Source organism: Engystomops pustulosus, chromosome 9, assembly GCF_040894005.1.
Source record: "Engystomops pustulosus chromosome 9, aEngPut4.maternal, whole genome shotgun sequence".
NCBI classification, from domain to species: Eukaryota; Metazoa; Chordata; class Amphibia; order Anura; family Leptodactylidae; genus Engystomops; species Engystomops pustulosus.
In genome coordinates this window covers 89,270,110-89,287,724 of record NC_092419.1, presented here as the reverse complement: position 1 = coordinate 89,287,724, position 17,615 = coordinate 89,270,110, and the positions used below count along the sequence as shown (strand labels likewise).

At 46.5% G+C, this 17,615-nt stretch overlaps 1 protein-coding gene and 1 long non-coding RNA gene across 2 annotated transcripts in view; one reads left to right on the top strand and one right to left on the bottom strand.

Annotated features, from left to right (window-relative positions):
• The window catches only part of LOC140076770 (uncharacterized), a 47,891-nt gene that overhangs the window by 15,224 nt on the left and 15,052 nt on the right, over positions 1-17,615 (bottom strand). The gene's annotated exons all lie outside the window — the stretch shown is intronic.
• Positions 1-17,615, top strand: part of PTGS1 (prostaglandin-endoperoxide synthase 1) — a 77,054-nt gene that overhangs the window by 52,539 nt on the left and 6,900 nt on the right. Inside the window, exons 8-10 of the mRNA XM_072123465.1 lie at positions 73-319; positions 1,905-2,191; positions 16,013-16,160. Coding sequence (XP_071979566.1) covers positions 73-319; positions 1,905-2,191; positions 16,013-16,160 — 682 coding nt within the window. The remainder of the gene's footprint in view (positions 1-72; positions 320-1,904; positions 2,192-16,012; positions 16,161-17,615) is intronic.

Here is a 17,615-nt window from a genome sequence, read left to right as displayed (position 1 = left end):
CTAGATTTTGAAGTTACACTTAATATAGAGCTTAAAAAAAAGCTTTTCTTCATGGGTCTGTTTGTACTTCAGATAATAAATGGAGATATGTATCCACCAACAGTGGCCGATGCTCCTGTGTACATGATCTACCCAGACAATGTCCCCGTTGAAAAGAGGCTTGCTATGGGACAGGAGGTGTTTGGTCTTCTCCCTGGACTGATGATGTATGCCACCATATGGCTTCGGGAACACAATCGGGTGTGTGACATCTTAAAAAAGGAGCATCCGGTATGGGACGATGAGCAATTATTTCAGACTGCAAGACTTATCCTCATAGGTAAGCAATTATAAAAAAAATACTATACGCCATAAGATTGTACTCTTCATATCCTATATACCAGTGGCGGCGAACCTATGGCACGGGTGCCAAAGGTGGCACTCAGAGCACTCTCTGTGTGCACCCAGGCTATCACCCCAGCACAGAGTTTCCAGACTTGACTCAAAACCACCTGCTTGCAGACCCTGGCCACCCAGGATGTACTGTGATCAGCGCTATTTTGAAGCTATACATCCTTAGGCTACATGCACACTGCCGTGAGCCCGCCGCACCGTAGCACGGCGGGCACACGGCAGCGCAGGGAGAGGAGGAGGAGGTGAGCGCAGCTCACCCCCGCGCCTCTCCATAGCGATATATGGCCGCAGCGTCATAATACGGGAAAAGATAGGACATGTCCTATCTTTTCCCGGGCTACGGAGCGGTACAGTGCCGCACGTGTGCTGCACCGTACCGCTTCCGTAGGGCGCCGCAAGCCCATAGAAGTGTATGGGGGACGTATATCGGCCGTATATACGTCCCCCATACATGTGTGTGAATGCAGCCTTAGATGCCTGGGACTACAGGAGGAGCATGGTGATACAGACAAGGCTGCGTTATTACTGGAGCTCCTGCTCTGTGCCCCGCAGTTCTTCTTTTTCTTGGGAACCTGGAAGGAAGCTGCATTGATAACCTGAATTCCTCCTCTTTCTTTCAAATGTAATGTTGTCCTCAGGCCCCAGATACAATTAAAAGCAGTGAGAAAACAGGTAGAAGCATGTTCCTGCTTAAATTGCCCTGTTGGCACTTTGCATTTAAATAAGTGGGTTTACTTGTAGTTTGGGCACTCGGTGTCTAAAAGGTTCGCCATCACTGCTATATACAGTAGTGTCATTATTGTATGGTATGTTGGTTACACCCGAGTATGGTTATACTGTGATATCGTTAGGCCTCTGGATGTCTTTGTAACCCATCAACACAATGGGGCACATTTACTAAGGGTCCACGTACCGTGATTCCATCGGGTTTTCCCGAATATTTCTGTTTTGCGCCGTTTTGCGATGAATTGCCCCGAGTTTTTGGCGCATGTGATCGGAATGTAGTGCATCGGCGCCGGCTTGCACGCGACAGAAATCAGGGGCCGTGGCCATCGGACAACCCGACGGATTCGGAAAAAACGCGGAATTTAAAGAACGAAATGTGTTGCAAGATCAGCACTTACATGCACCAGGAAGAAGAAGGTGAACTCCGGCAGACCTCGACGCGGAAGCAACACCTGCAGTTAATTGGACGCATGACCTTAGTGAATCGCGCCGGACCCGAATCCTCGTCGGACAACGCACCGCGGGGATCGTGACAGAACCGGGTAAGTAAATGTTTCCCAATGTGATGATGTTGAATGGTGGGTGTCCACCAATGCTCTGTATTGGCCTCCCGAGGTCCATGCAGTTGTGTGGAACGAGTTTTAGGCATAATTCTGCTGGGTGTAAAGTGAATCAGAAAAGAACAAAGTTCTTGCAAAGTTTCACTTCCACCATTTATCTGTACATACATCTATACATGCTACCACAAGCCTCTAATGCTTTTTTATTTTATTTTTTTTTACTAGGAGAGACCATTAAGATAGTAATAGAAGACTATGTTCAGCACCTCAGCGGATATTTCTTAAAGTTGAAATTTGATCCAGAATTGCTGTTTGGGGTCCAGTTTCAGTATCGTAATCGTATTGCTGTGGAGTTCAATGAGTTATATCATTGGCACCCGCTTATGCCTGACAACTTTAACATTTTGGGACAAGTTTACAACTACAGCAACTTCATCTACAACACTTCAATGCTCACAGATTACGGAGTGGAAGCTCTGGTGGAGTCTTTCACAAGGCAGATAGCAGGAAAGGTAAAGCACTTTTTGTTCATGACATAACCTTCTGTTACATAAACCTTACACCATCCTGCAACTTATAGACAAAATGGTGAAATGCTGGCATTTGAAATTTTCTAAGCCTGCTGCTATTTATGTCACACAGTGTTGCCTTCTAAACCAGTTAAAGCGAACCTGTCACCAGGAATGACATTTTTAGCTGGTGACAGGTTCCAATAACCTGTGCTATGCTGATTTTAAAAATGCCTTTGTCAGCATTCTGAATCCTTTCAGTACTTTATATAAATTTATTTAACATTACCTGTCTCCCTTCCAGCAACGTGTGGTGAGTCCTAGGAAGGGGGATTGGGAGGGGCCTATGTGACTGTGTCAGTCTCCTCTCTTCCACACTCATGCAGCTCTCCCCTCTCTACTTCCTGTCATGTGCATTGAGCAGGCAGGAGAGGAAGGGGGATGGTGTAGAGTAGAGGAGCAATACAGCTTCTAAAATGACACTCCATCTGTAGCCTCTAAACTTGACTCTCTTCAGGCAACCGTGACTTTGGTCATTTTCACATGATGTTGGGGAGATAATTTTATAGATAAACAAGGGAAATCTCACTTACAAGAGTGAATTCTGGAAAGCATATTTCATACCTTACCTGATGGGACTAGTATTTTTTTTCAGTATCAAAGTTTTTTAACAAAGATGGTAAATAAATATGGAAAATCAGTAGAGGTATAATCAGCAGGGTGTAAAGTATAGGCAAGGGGATTGTATTTTAATGGTGTAAAATCTGATGATAAGTTCCCTTTAAGGCAAGCATAGTCCTCCTGTTTCCCATAAATACACCAGCTGAGCATGCATGTGTTCTGAATGGGTAGCAAGGATAACAAGTGTTCAACTGCTCGGGGCTAATCCAAAATGACTTCTACCCCGAAGGTGTTTATAATGTCCACCTTCAGGGTAAAAGTATTTTTGGATTATACTGGGATAGGTCTCAATCCTTCGACTCTTGCATTTTTTTTAATCTTCTTGCACTAGGTTTGCGCCCTTGTTTCTTTTGTCTTGTTTAATTTGCTATAAGGGACAGCATACTTCACCCCAGAACAAAATTATTGGACATTCGGTAGTTATTCTTTTAACTGTATTTGCCCACAAAATTGGGGTCCGGTTCTTTCTGGTGAATCACATGACGCAGCTACCAAATTTTTTAAAAAATGCCTAGACTTCTATAAACCTGCCATTGCCTATAAAACCTATAAACTTGCCTCCCTGCTCTACTCATCATGTATATCTAGAGAGAAATCCCTATAGCTGTTTGTTCTTCTATCCCATGTGGTCTTGAAGCCTTTGTATTTGCAGCGAGTACATACACATGCCATTCTATTAATAGCATATAAGCTGATCGGGTGGAGACTTCTTTCATCATCAGCTCCTTACATGTTATTTGTTGCCTCGGGCGGCAAATCTCATGACACCTGGATATAAACTACATCCTAATAAAACATGTATTGCATACATTGCATGGTAAGGATTTTATAAATCTGCTCTATTGGAGACTAACAGAGTTCGGATTTCTTCCCTTCAGACTGAAGCTGTCTGTGATATGGCGACACAAGTATTAAAGTTTTTACTGTTTGTAAGCAATTTGTTCATATATGACTGTAATAACAAGTGATATTAATTAACTGTTTCACTGACAGGTTCAGCTCTGCGTTACAGACATTCAGGGCTCATATCTGTTCATCTCTATATCAGCCACTTCCATTACGATGAATTTAATAGGAAGAAAAATAACTAAAAAATAACTAAAACACATGCCAGGCCCCCTAAATATAACACACTGGTTATATTTTTGGTTTCTATGTAGGGAGAAGAGACAATTAATAGCCACCTTTCTTCTAAAGTCAACTTTCAAAATTATGTTAATAAGTAGAGATGAGCGAACACTAAAATGCTCGGGTACTCGTTATTCGAGACGAACTTTTCCCGATGCTCGAGTGCTCGTCTCGAATAACGAACCCCATTGAAGTCAATGGGAGACTCGAGCATTTTTCAAGGGGACCAAGGCTCTGCACAGGGAAGCTTGGCCAAACACCTGGGAACCTCAGAAAAGGATGGAAACACCACGGAAATGGACAGGAAACAGCAGGGGCAGCATGCATGGATGCCTCTGAGGCTGCCTAATCGCACCATTATGCCAAAATTATGGGCAACAGCATGGCCATGACAGAGTGACAGAATGAAGCTAGATAGCATCTAAAACATCCAATAATTGACCCTGACACTATAGGGGACGGCATGCAGAGGCAGCGGCAGCAGCGGAAGGCTAGAGAGTGGCATGGCGACATACCCTAAATGGACTCAGGCTTCAAACCAATGGGTGGCAGAGAGGAACCAAAGGAGGTGAGCAAGAAGCGCTCAAATAATATCGGTACATGATAAAAGTTTGCCAGTATATTTTGTGGATTACACAGCAGGGTGGCGACAAAGTTAACATGGAAGCCATGAAAACAACCCAAAATTCTGCCTGACACAGCTCGTTTGATAAGGGGACCATGTATGGAGGCAGTGAACTAGTAGTAGATTAAAGGTGCTGCAGTTAAAACTATGTTAGTTGGATCTTGGCATGGAGCTGGCGCTCCGCTGCCAGGCGAGCTTTCGCCAATCCAAGCCCCTGTCTATAGGCTACTCCCCAAACAGCACTTCTAAGAACCTTTTGTATAAGATCAAGTGTAGTAGCGTTCTTATAAGTTTAGGATATGGCGGGTGAGGGGAATGTAAACAGATGCGCAAGAAGCGCTGAAATAATATCCCTAAATGGTAAAAGTTTGCAAGTATATTTTGTGGATTACACAGCAGGGTGGCGACAAAGTTAACAACTTTGATGTGGAATGCCCTGTAATAGCTCTTGGGCGGTGTGCCTTTTATCGCCTAGGCTCAGCAGTTTCAGCACCGCCTGCTGTCGCTTAGCGACGGCACTGCTGCTGTGCCTAGAGCTACCGACTGATGGCGCCATGCCCACGGATGGTAATTCGGAGGAGGAGGAGGTGGAGGAGGGGTGGGAGGAGGTATAGTAGGCCTTTGAGACCTGGACCGAGGTAGGCCCCGCAATTCTCTGCGTCGGCAGTATATGACCAGCCCCAGGGTCAGACTCGGTCCCAGCCTGCACCAAGTTAAGTGTAGTAGCGTTCTTATAAGTTTGGGATATGGCGGGTGAGGGGAATGTAAACAGATGCGCAAGAAGCGCATGATGCGCATGGAGCTGGCGTTCCGCTGCCAGGCGAGCTTTCGCCAATCCAAGCCCCTGTCTCTAGGCTACTCCCCAAACAGCACTTCTAAGAACCTTTTGTATAAGATCAAGTGTAGTAGCGTTCTTATAAGTTTAGGATATGCCGGGTGAGGGGAATGTAAACAGATGCGCAAGAAGCGCTGAAATAATATCCCTAAATGGTAAAAGTTTGCCAGTATATTTTGTGGATAACACAGCAGGGTGGCGACAAAGTTAACAACTTTGATGTGGAATCCATGAAAACAACCCAAATTTCTGCCTGACACACCTCGTTTGATAAAGGGACGATGTATGGAGGCAGCTATATGGACGACTTTTGGAGGTAGCAATGGAGACAACGTGTGGAGGCTGCTATGGAGACAATTTAATTTGGATAGTGCCTGTATGTGGCAGTCCCAAACATTTTTCAAACCAGAGGAGCAGGTAGGTGGCCCTCCAGTAAAATGGGATAGATTGAGTGCCTGTATGTGGCAGTCCCAAAAATGTTTCAAACCAGAGGAGCAGGTAGGTGGCCCTCCAGTAAAATGGAATAGATTGAGTGCCTGTATGTGGCAGTCCCAAAAATTGTTCAAACCAGAGGAGCAGGTAGGTGGCCCTCCAGTAAAATGGAATAGATTGAGTGCCTGTATGTGGCAGTCCCAAAAATTCTTCAAACCAGAGGAGCAGGTAGGTGGCCCTCCAGTAAAATGTAATAGATTGAGTGCCTGTATGTGGCAGTCCCAAAAATTGTTCAAACCAGAGGAGCAGGTAGGTGGCCCTGCAGTAAAATGGAATAGATTGAGTGCCTGTATGTGGCAGTCCCAAAAATGTTTCAAACCAGAGGAGCAGGTAGGTGGCCCTCCAGTAAAATGGGATAGATTGAGTGCCTGTATGTGGCAGTCCCAAAAATGTTTCAAACCAGAGGAGCAGGTAGGTGGCCCTCCAGTAAAATGGAATAGATTGAGTGCCTGTATGTGGCAGTCCCAAAAATTCTTCAAACCAGAGGAGCAGGTAGGTGGCCCTCCAGTAAAATGGAATAGATTGAGTGCCTGTATGTGGCAGTCCCAAAAATTGTTCAAACCAGAGGAGCAGGTAGGTGGCCCTGCAGTAAAATGGAATAGATTGAGTGCCTGTATGTGGCAGTCCCAAAAATGTTTCAAACCAGAGGAGCAGGTAGGTGGCCCTCCAGTAAAATGGAATAGATTGAGTGCCTGTATGTGGCAGTCCCAAAAATTGTTCAAACCAGAGGAGCAGGTAGGTGGCCCTCCAGTAAAATGGAATAGATTGAGTGCCTGTATGTGGCAGTCCCAAAAATGTTTCAAACCAGAGGAGCAGGTAGGTGGCCCTCCAGTAAAATGGAATAGATTGAGTGCCTGTATGTGGCAGTCCCAAAAATTTTTTAAAACAGAGGACCGGGTAGGTGGCCCTCCAGAAAAATGGAATAGATTGAGTGCCTGTATGTGGCACTCACAAAAATTGTTTCAAACAGAGGACCGGGTAGGTGGCCCTCCAGAAAAATTAAATGCATGAAGTACTATAGCAAGAGCCAGTGGGCCCTGTCAAAAAATAGCCATTTTCCTCTGCTTTACTGTACAAAGAGGAGGAGAAGGAGGAAAATGAGGAGGAGGAGGAGGAGTGGATCAATTATTCAGGTTGAGCTTCCTTCACCTGGTGGAGATTGGAAATTCTGAGAAATCCAGCCTTTATTCATTTTAATAAGCGTCAGCCTGTCAGCGCTGTCAGTCGACAGGCGTGTACGCTTATCGGTGATGATGCCACCAGCTGCACTGAAAACCCGCTCGGACAAGACGCTAGCGGCAGGGCAGGCAAGAACCTCCAAGGCGTACAGCGCCAGTTCGTGCCACATGTCCAGCTTTGAAACCCAGTAGTTGTAGGGAGCTGTGTGATCATTTAGGACGATGGTATGGTCAGCTACGTACTCCCTCACCATCTTTCTGTAAAGATCAGCCCTACTCTGCCGAGACTGGGGACAGGTGACAGTGTCTTGCTGGGGTGACATAAAGCTGGCAAAAGCCTTGTAAAGCGTACCCTTGCCAGTGCTGGACAAGCTGCCTGCTCGCCTACTCTCCCTCGCTACTTGTCCCGCAGAACTACGCACTCTGCCGCTAGCGCTGTCAGAAGGGAAATACTGTTTCAGCTTGTGCACCAGGGCCTGCTGGTATTCATGCATTCTCACACTCCTTTCCTCTGCAGGGATGAGAGTGGAAAGATTTTGCTTGTACCGTGGGTCCAGGAGAGTGAACACCCAGTAATCGGTGCTGGAATAAATTCTTTGAACGCGAGGGTCACGGGATAGGCAGCCTAGCATGAAATCTGCCATATGCGCCAGAGTACCAACGCGTAAGAATTCACTCCCCTCACTGGCCTGACTGTCCATTTCCTCCTCCTCCAACTCCTCCAACTCCTCTTCTTCTGCCCATACACGCTGAACAGTGAAGGACTCAACAATGGTCCCCTCTTGTGTCTCGCCAACATTCTCCTCCTCTTCCTCCTCATCCTCCTCCACCTCCACCTCCTCCGATATGCGCTGAGAAACAGACCTCAGGGTGCTTTGGCTATCAACAAGGGAATATTCTTCCCCCGTCTCTTGTGACGAGCGCAAAGCTTCCGACTTCATGCTGACCAGAGAGTTTTTCAACAGGCCAAGCAGCGGGATGGTGAGGCTGATGATGGCGGCATCGCCACTGACCATCTGTGTTGACTCCTCAAAGTTACTCAGCACCTGACAGATATCAGACATCCACGTCCACTCCTCATTGTAGACTTGAGGAAGCTGACTGACCTGACTACCAGTTCTGGTGGAAGTTGACATCTGGCAGTCTACAATCGCTCTGCGCTGCTGGTAAACTCTGGATAACATGGTCAGTGTTGAATTCCACCTCGTGGGCACGTCGCACAACAGTCGGTGAGCGGGCAGTTGGAGGCGGCGCTGCGCTGCCCTGAGAGTGGCAGCATCTGGGCTGGACTTCCTGAAATGCGCACAGATGCGGCGCACCTTCGTGAGCAAATCAGACAGATTGGGGTATGTCTTGAGGAAACGCTGCACTATCAGATTTAACACATGGGCCAGGCATGGCACATGTGTCAGTCTGCCGAGTTGCAGAGCCGCCACCAGGTTACGGCCGTTGTCACACACAACCATTCCCGGCTTGAGGTTCAGCGGTGCCAGCCACAGATCAGTCTGCGCCGTGATGCCCTGTAATAGCTCTTGGGCGGTGTGCCTTTTGTCGCCTAGGCTCAGCAGTTTGAGCACCGCCTGCTGTCGCTTAGCGACGGCACTGCTGCTGTGCCTAGAGCTACCGACTGATGGCGCCGTGCCCACGGATGGTAGTTCGGAGGAGGAGGTGGAGGAGGGGTGGGAGGAGGAGGAGGCATAGTAGGCCTGAAACACCTGGACCGAGGTAGGCCCCGCAATCCTCGGCGTCGGCAGTATATGAGCAGCCCCAGGGTCAGACTCGGTCCCAGCCTCCACCAAGTTAACCCAATGTGCCGTCAGCGATATATAGTGGCCCTGCCCGGCAGCACTCGTCCACGTGTCCGTGGTCAGGTGGACCTTGTCAGAAACGGCGTTGGTCAGGGCACGGATGATGTTGTCTGACACGTGCTGGTGCAGGGCTGGGACGGCACATCGGGAAAAGTAGTGGCGGCTGGGGACCGAATACCGAGGGGCGGCCGCCGCCATGAGGTTGCGAAAGGCCTCGGTCTCTACTAGCCTATAGGGCAGCATCTCCAGGCTAAGCAATCTGGAGATGTGCACATTAAGGGCTTGGGCGTGCGGGTGGGTTGCACTATATTTGCGTTTCCGCTCCAGCGTCTGGGGTATGGAGAGCTGAACGCTGGTGGATGCTGTGGAGGATCGTGGAGGCGACGATGGGGTTTTTGTGCCAGGGTCCTGGGCAGGGGGCTGACTAGCAGCTGACACAGGGGAAGGAGCAGTGGTGTGCACGGCCGGAGGTGAACGGGCTTGTTGCCACTGAGTGGGGTGCTTAGCATTCATATGCCTGCGCATACTGGTGGTAGTTAAGCTAGTAGTGGTGGAACCCCTGCTGAGCCTGGTTTGGCAAATGTTGCACACCACAGTCCGTCGGTCATCCGGTGTTTCCTTAAAGAACCTCCACACTTCTGAAGATCTAGCCCTCGCCGCAAGAGCCCTCACCACGGGAGCTTCACTAGTTGACAGTGGCGCTGATGCACCAGCTCTGGCCCTGCCTCTCCGTCTGGCCCCACCACTGCCTCTTCCAACCTGTTCAGGTCGAGGACTCTCCTCCGTCTCAGAAGCACTGTGTTCACCCGGCCTCTCAACCCAGCTTGGGTCTGTCACCTCATCATCCTCCGATCCCTCAGTCTGCTCCCCCCTCGGACTTCCTGCCCTGACAACAACTTCCCTACTGTCTGACAACCGTGTCTCCTCATCGTCGGACACCTCTTTACACACTTCCACTACGTCAAGAATGTTATCATCACCCACAGACTGTGACTGGTGGAAAACCTGGGCATCGGAAAATTGCTCAGCAGCAACCGGACAAGTGGTTTGTGACTGTGGGAAGGGTCCAGAAAACAGTTCCTCAGAGTATGCCGGTTCAAATGGCAAATTTTCCTGGGAGGGGGCAGACTGGGGGGGAGGAGGCTGAGGTGCAGGAGCTGGAGGAGTGGGGATTTCGGTGACATGGGTGGACTGCGTGGAAGACTGACTGGTGGTGGACAAATTGCTCGAAGCATTGTCAGCAATCCACGACATCACCTGTTCGCACTGTTCTGGCCTCAACAGTGCTCTACCACGAGTCCCAGTAACTTCAGACATGAACCTAGGGAGTGTAGCTCTGCGGCGTTCCCCTGCTCCCTCATCAGCAGGTGGTGTCTCACCCCGCCCAGGACCACGGCCTCTGACCCCTGCAGTAGTTGGACGCCCACGTCCCCGCCCTCGTCCTCTACCCCTAGCCCTCGGGTTAAACATTTTTAAAATGAGAGTTATAACTTTTTTTTTTTTTTTACTTCTTTTTGTTTTTTTTTGTGTTTTTTTGTGTTTTTTTTTTTTTTTTGTGTTTTTAAAACCAAACAATCCTATCCTATTGCTATGGCTATTTTCTAGCCAAGTATCAAAGGAAGCACACTACTATGCCAGATGAGATGACACTGAGTTATTGCCTAATAGAAATCCAACCCCTACTGAATTTTGCCACTTCGGCCTTTGCTATGGATATGTGCGCCACTAAGCGCAGAACACAGCGGTCGCAAGTCTCACTACAAATTGCTCAGAATTGGCAAGTACATGCACTGCAGAAACTACAGCCACCAGCAGATCAACCAGAAATCAAATATATAGAACGCTACTGTAGGCTTCAAGAAGCTGTTTGTATTCTCCTATGGCTATTTTCTAGCCAAGTATCAAAGGAAGCACACTACTATGCCAGATGAGATGACACTGAGTTATTGCCTAATAGAAATCCAACCCCTACTGAATTTTGCCACTTCGGCCTTTGCTATGGATATGTGCGCCACTAAGCGCAGAACACAGCGGTCGCAAGTCTCACTACAAATTGCTCAGAATTGGCAAGTACATGCACTGCAGAAACTACAGCCACCAGCAGATCAACCAGAAATCAAATATATAGAACGCTACTGTAGGCTTCAAGAAGCTGTTTGTATTCTCCTATGGCTATTTTCTAGCCAAGTATCAAAGGAAGCACACTACTATGCCAGATGAGATGACACCGAGTTATTGCCTAATAGAAATCCAACCCCTACTGAATTTTGCCACTTCGGCCTTTGCTATGGATATGTGCGCCACTAAGCGCAGAACACAGCGGTCGCAAGTCTCACTACAAATTGCTCAGAATTGGCAAGTACATGCACTGCAGAAACTACAGCCACCAGCAGATCAACCAGAAATCAAATATATAGAACGCTACTGTAGGCTTCAAGAAGCTGTTTGTATTCTCCTATGGCTATTTTCTAGCCAAGTATCAAAGGAAGCACACTACTATGCCAGATGAGATGACACCGAGTTATTGCCTAATAGAAATCCAACCCCTACTGAATTTTGCCACTTCGGCCTTTGCTATGGATATGTGCGCCACTAAGCGCAGAACACAGCGGTCGCAAGTCTCACTACAAATTGCTCAGAATTGGCAAGTACATGCACTGCAGAAACTACAGCCACCAGCAGATCAACCAGAAATCAAATATATAGAACGCTACTGTAGGCTTCAAGAAGCTGTTTGTATTCTCCTATGGCTATTTTCTAGCCAAGTATCAAAGGAAGCACACTACTATGCCAGATGAGATGACACTGAGTTATTGCCTAATAGAAATCCAACCCCTACTGAATTTTGCCACTTCGGCCTTTGCTATGGATATGTGCGCCACTAAGCGCAGAACACAGCGGTCGCAAGTCTCACTACAAATTGCTCAGAATTGGCAAGTACATGCACTGCAGAAACTACAGCCACCAGCAGATCAACCAGAAATCAAATATATAGAACGCTACTGTAGGCTTCAAGAAGCTGTTTGTATTCTCCTATGGCTATTTTCTAGCCAAGTATCAAAGGAAGCACACTACTATGCCAGATGAGATGACACTGGGTTATTGCCTAATAGAAATCCAACCCCTACTGAATTTTGCCACTTCGGTCTTTGCTATGGATATGTGTGCCACTAAGAGCTAAACACAACGGTAGCAAGTCCCCCTGCTAATTCCTCACAAAATGGTAAAAGATGCAGATTAAAATAAAAAAAGTAGAACGTTATTGTAGCCCTAAGAAGGGCTGTTGGGTTCTTTGAGAATCACTCCTGCCTAACAGTAAGCTAATAGAACACCCTAACGCTTTCCCTGACCAGCAGCAGCTCTCTCCCTAGCGGCATCCAGAGACAGAATGATCCGAGCAGCGCGGCCAGCGGCTAGTCTATCCCAGGGTCACCTGATCTGGCCAGCCAACCACTGCTATCGACGTGTAAGGGTACCACGTCATGCTGGGTGGAGTGCAGAGTCTCCTGGCTTGTGATTGGCTCTGTTTCTGGCCGCCAAAAAGCAAAACGGCGGGAGCTGCCATTTTCTCGAGCGGGCGAAGTATTCGTCCGAGTAACGAGCAGTTTCGAGTACCCTAATGCTCGACCGAGCATCAAGCTCGGACGAGCATGTTCGCTCATCTCTATTAATAAGTCAACAGTGCTGTTGGGGGTGTTGCCTGAGTCCCTCCATTCTGCAGTTTCATAGGTTGTTACACTGTGAAGGAGCACACCTGTAACAGCCTGTGACGCTTCAACACAGAGGGACTCTGGCATAATTTTAAAAGTTGATTTTTAGAGGGAAGAAGGCCATGGAGAACAAATATAAGAAGATTACCAAAGTCACAGTGCCTGCGTAAGTGTCCCTGGTTTATCATCCTTGCTTTTGATGGCAGATTTCCTTTAAAGGAGTTGCCTGAGAATGTAAAAAAACCCATTGGTGTCCGGGAGGGGACGAGTTAAAGGGGTATTCTCATCTGGGCATTCACATTCAGTTTCACTAATCTTCCATATGTAAACATTTCTTCAATTGGATGTTATTAAAAAAAATCTTCCTGTGTGAAGATAATTTTGCATAAACATAGCCATCTTGTCCCTTAGAAACGAGATGGCTTCCTCGGATACGACCACATCGCAATCAGGCTGCGGTGGCCAGACTTGTGCTATTGAGTCCTGTCTGACCTCCTGGATTCAAGGATCATTACCACAGGACGGCTGTAGGACATGTAGTAACTCCTAGACATTTCATATACAAAAACTTTTTGTTTATTGATGCAATCCATCCAGCAGAGGTGGCCGTATCCGAGGAAGCTATCACGTTTCTAAGGGACCACATGACTACATTTATGGAAAATTATCTTCACACAGGAACATTTTTTTTAATAACATCTAATTGAAGAAATGTTTATATATGGCAGATTTATCAAACTGAATGTGAATGCCCAGACGAGAATACCCCTTTAAAAACAATTAAACATTTACTTACCTCCATGGTCGCTCCAGGCGTACAGAGCTGCTAATTTTCTGGTTCATGCCCCATGTAAACATACATGGGCACGGAAGCCGCGCTGCGTGCAGCTTCCCGGATGGCCAAGGTGGTCCCTATTCCCAGCACTGTATAATGTGGAATAGGTGGGCGTGGCTAACCGGAAGCCGAATGCAGCGCTGCTTCCATGCCCCTGTTTTTTTACATGGGGCATGGACCAGAGAGATAGCAGCGTGGGACGCCAGGAGGGATCGTGGAGTTGTTTTTTTAACTAGTCCCAAATGGTTTTGTTTACGCTCTCGGACCACCCCTTTAAGTGTTCTTCACCTTATCTCTCATGTCTGATTCTGGGACCTCCAGCGAATACAAAAATTGAGGAGAAAGGGAAACTCCCCGAAGTGGTCCATATGAATGGACTGTTGTGTATGTTCAACCAGCTCCATTCACATGCATAGTACTGTAGGCGATAAGTGTACTGGAAGTCCCATTGGAGTAGGTATGGAGAGCTGGTTGGGCACGTGCATTCATATGGAGCACTCTGATGCACTGGTGGGTTTCCCATTCTCGGAACCTATAGATCAGACTCAAGTCTTTATCTGGTAGATAGGAGTTCAATGTTTATAGCGGGAAAACCCCTGGAAAGGGAACCTGTCGCCTCTAGTCAGGTGGGGGCTCATCTACATAACTTGTCTCTGCACACGATCAGCATGGACTGAACATTGTCAGACTGACATTGCCTTTTATTTTTTATTATGGGAATGCAACACCAATTCATTCATACAATTTTGGAAGAATTCCATCAGAATCTTTCCCATTAGTATCAGAATGAGACATTATCCTCTGCATCTATATGATACAAGATCCATTATACCTCACCCATAAACTTTCATGTGCCCATAGGCCTCAGCTGGGTATAAAACATTTTTTTTTATATTTTGGATCTTCTAAATTTGTCTTTTTCACGAATTCCATGTTCATGAGAAATGAAGTCGGGTCCATTTCCTATGAATGTTATATTAGACTGGGTCCATTTCCTATGAATGTTATATTAGACTGGGTCCATTTCCTATGAATGTTATATTAGACTGGGCGCATTGCTCTTCTACCGGGGAAGATATGCTGCCGTTTCAGGTTCCAATCTCAAAGACCCAATGAATTGTATCGATGGGCAGGACGCTTATTGCTTTATAATAAAGACTTGATCACATGTAATATATATTAGCATTGAAGGGAATTACCTATTCTGCAATCATGGAATGGAAACCTCAAAAATATGTTAACGAAACCATAGTGCAGATTATGACAGTCATCACAATTCTCCACTGGAAATCATTGTCCGTGAATTATTCTTCTGACAAGGCTTTTTTTTTATTAGAAATGAGCAAATCCATAAAAAATGCTGTTATTATTGATTATCCAGGAGATGAATTGGCCCAATCTACATCTTCCATTGATTCTGTCATCTTCTGTGCTGAGCAGATGTTTTATAACTCCGTCATTGATTCTGGTTATGGTATATTTGAGGGATTTACTTAATATGTTTGCCTTGATCCTTTGGAAGACTAGGTTTCTCACTCTTTAAGCTGCAATACACTACCTACACAAAGGTAACTAAGGCTATATTCACATTACATTTTATGGATAGAAATATACTGGAAGAGGGAAGCCTCCTTTTTGCCCCTGTCTGCCCAGTAAACGTGTCATCCTGTAGGTAACACCAGATGGAAAGATGCAGCAAAATAATTCTTTACATCCTGCTGAGCGATATATAAGGTCAGAGGAGGCCACAATATGGGGGATGGATGCAACAGTACTGCTTCCACCTCCGGCCTCCACTGACCAAACGCTATGGGAGGTACTCTGCAGTGGAACCGAGAGAGTTAAATCACAGGGGAAACACTCTGAACATCAACAGCAGCCAATCCTGACATGTCTCACTGTATGAGCATAAAGTAGGATAGGACCTATCCCTCACTGCACCTGCCCACAACCTCATCTGAACATAGCCTTATAGTTACAGTGTAAGGAACGTACTGTAACTAGAATTAATTGGGCGTCATAGTAAAATGAGATGATCATTGTGGGCGGCACGGAGGCTTAGTGGGTAGCACTTCTGCCTTGCAGCACTGGGGTCCTGGGTTCGAATCCCACCCAGGTCAACATCTGCAAAGAGTTTGTATGTTCTCTCTGTGTTTGCGTGGGTTTCCTCCGGGTACTCCGGTTTCCTCCCACACTCCAAAACATACTGGTAGATTGTGAGCCCCATGGGGACAGGGCTCAATTTGACATGTGCAGCACTGTGTAATCTGTGTGCGCTATATAAATAAAGAATTATTATTATTATTATTATTATTATTATTATTATCCTCTGCCAGAAAAGGAAACTGAAATGGCAGCATGAATAGTAATAATCCGAAATATGGATAAGACCACGTTATGTAATAGAAACTATATACAGTATAGCAGAAAGTCACTAGTATATTATCCTCTATGGCAAATATTAAGTTACTATAGAAGCATAAAAAACAGTTTGTATATTGGTAATATTTTTATGTTTTTTTTAAATTGTAGGTTGGTGGCGGAAACAACCTGCACCCGCGCCTCTTGCACATAGCTATAGGCGTTATCGAGGAATCCCGGAAACTTAGACTGCAACCTTTCAATGAGTATCGGAAAAGATTTGGCTTGAAGGCGTATAAGTCTTTCCAGGATTTAACAGGTAAAATGATTATAAAAGATTGCAAACAAATATCGAGGACCGCGTTAAAGGGATTGTGCCACAACGGAAAATGATCCCTATTTACAGGAGCTGTAACTACCGCGACTGTACCCATGCAGTAACAAGAAAAGGGGCAGCAGCATCCCCAGGTGAATGGAAGAGAGGTATTCATGCATGGTAGCCACTTCATTCACTATTACAATCTGGCCACAGAAGTGACTAGCACGGTGGTCTCACATGCTTTCACATCGGGCACTTGTGGGCCCCCTTTCTTGTGAATATTATAGAAATACTGACATTTCTGACTGCTGGGAGTATTGGATCACCTGGACCCATAGCAATCAAACACTTTTTCCCTATCCTTTCAGCTCACGGAAGGATCAGGTTACAGACTTCCCAAAAACATCTATGCAGAGTGGAGAGGGACAGACTATTGTAGAGAGTCCCACACATGTAGACTACTGACTCCAGTGTGTCTTCTATCTTAGTGCAGTTCTTGGCTCACAACCTACATGCCCGGCACTGCTATATAATGTCCTCCATGTGGCTGCTACTTCTAAGGGTGAGCCACAGAATTTTGCGGATAACAGTCTCTTTTTCAATAACAACTAGATTCTGTTAACTAGTTTAGGGACAACTGAGATTTGGGAACAAAATTGGTAATAAGGAGCACATTCGTGTAATGGAATGGAAAGTAGCATGTAATGACAGGTATGTTGTAGTCAATATCTAAATGGGAGCTGTATGCATGCCTCAGACCACGGATCCGTAACTTAAATCACTGATAACTCCGCACAGAAGTAAAGGTTTTTTTTTAAATACTTTTTTTTGTCCCCATCACTGTGGGGCTGGTGTAGAGGCCTGAGCTCTTCTTAAAATAAGATGCTTTATAGAAGCCTCAGAGCCATAGGGACTAAAGCTGTCAGAGTTTTCTAGGCATGACCTGTGCAGATAGGAGGTAATTAGAGATGAGCGAACATACTCGTCCGAGCTTGATGCTCGTTCGAGCATTAGCGTACTCGAAACTGCTCGTTGCTCGGACGAATACTTCGCCCGCTCGAGAAAATGGCAGCTCCCGCCGTTTTGCTTTTTGGCGGCCAGAAACAGAGCCAATCACAAGCCAGGAGACTCTGCACTCCACCCAGCATGACGTGGTACCCTTACACGTCGATAGCAGTGGTTGGCTGGCCAGATCAGGTGACCCTGGGATAGACTAGCCGCTGCCCGCGCTGCTCGGATCATTCTGTGTCTGGATGCCGCTAGGGAGAGAGCTGCTGCTGGTCAGGGAAAGCGTTAGGGTGTTCTATTAGAATAGTGTTAGGCAGGAGTGATTCTACAAGAACCCAACAGCCCTTCTTAGGCCTACAATAACGTTATACATTTTTTTTTTTATTTGCTTGTGGCTGGGCTTGCTGGCACTAGTAGTGCAGCTAGTACCATATTGTGAGGAATTTG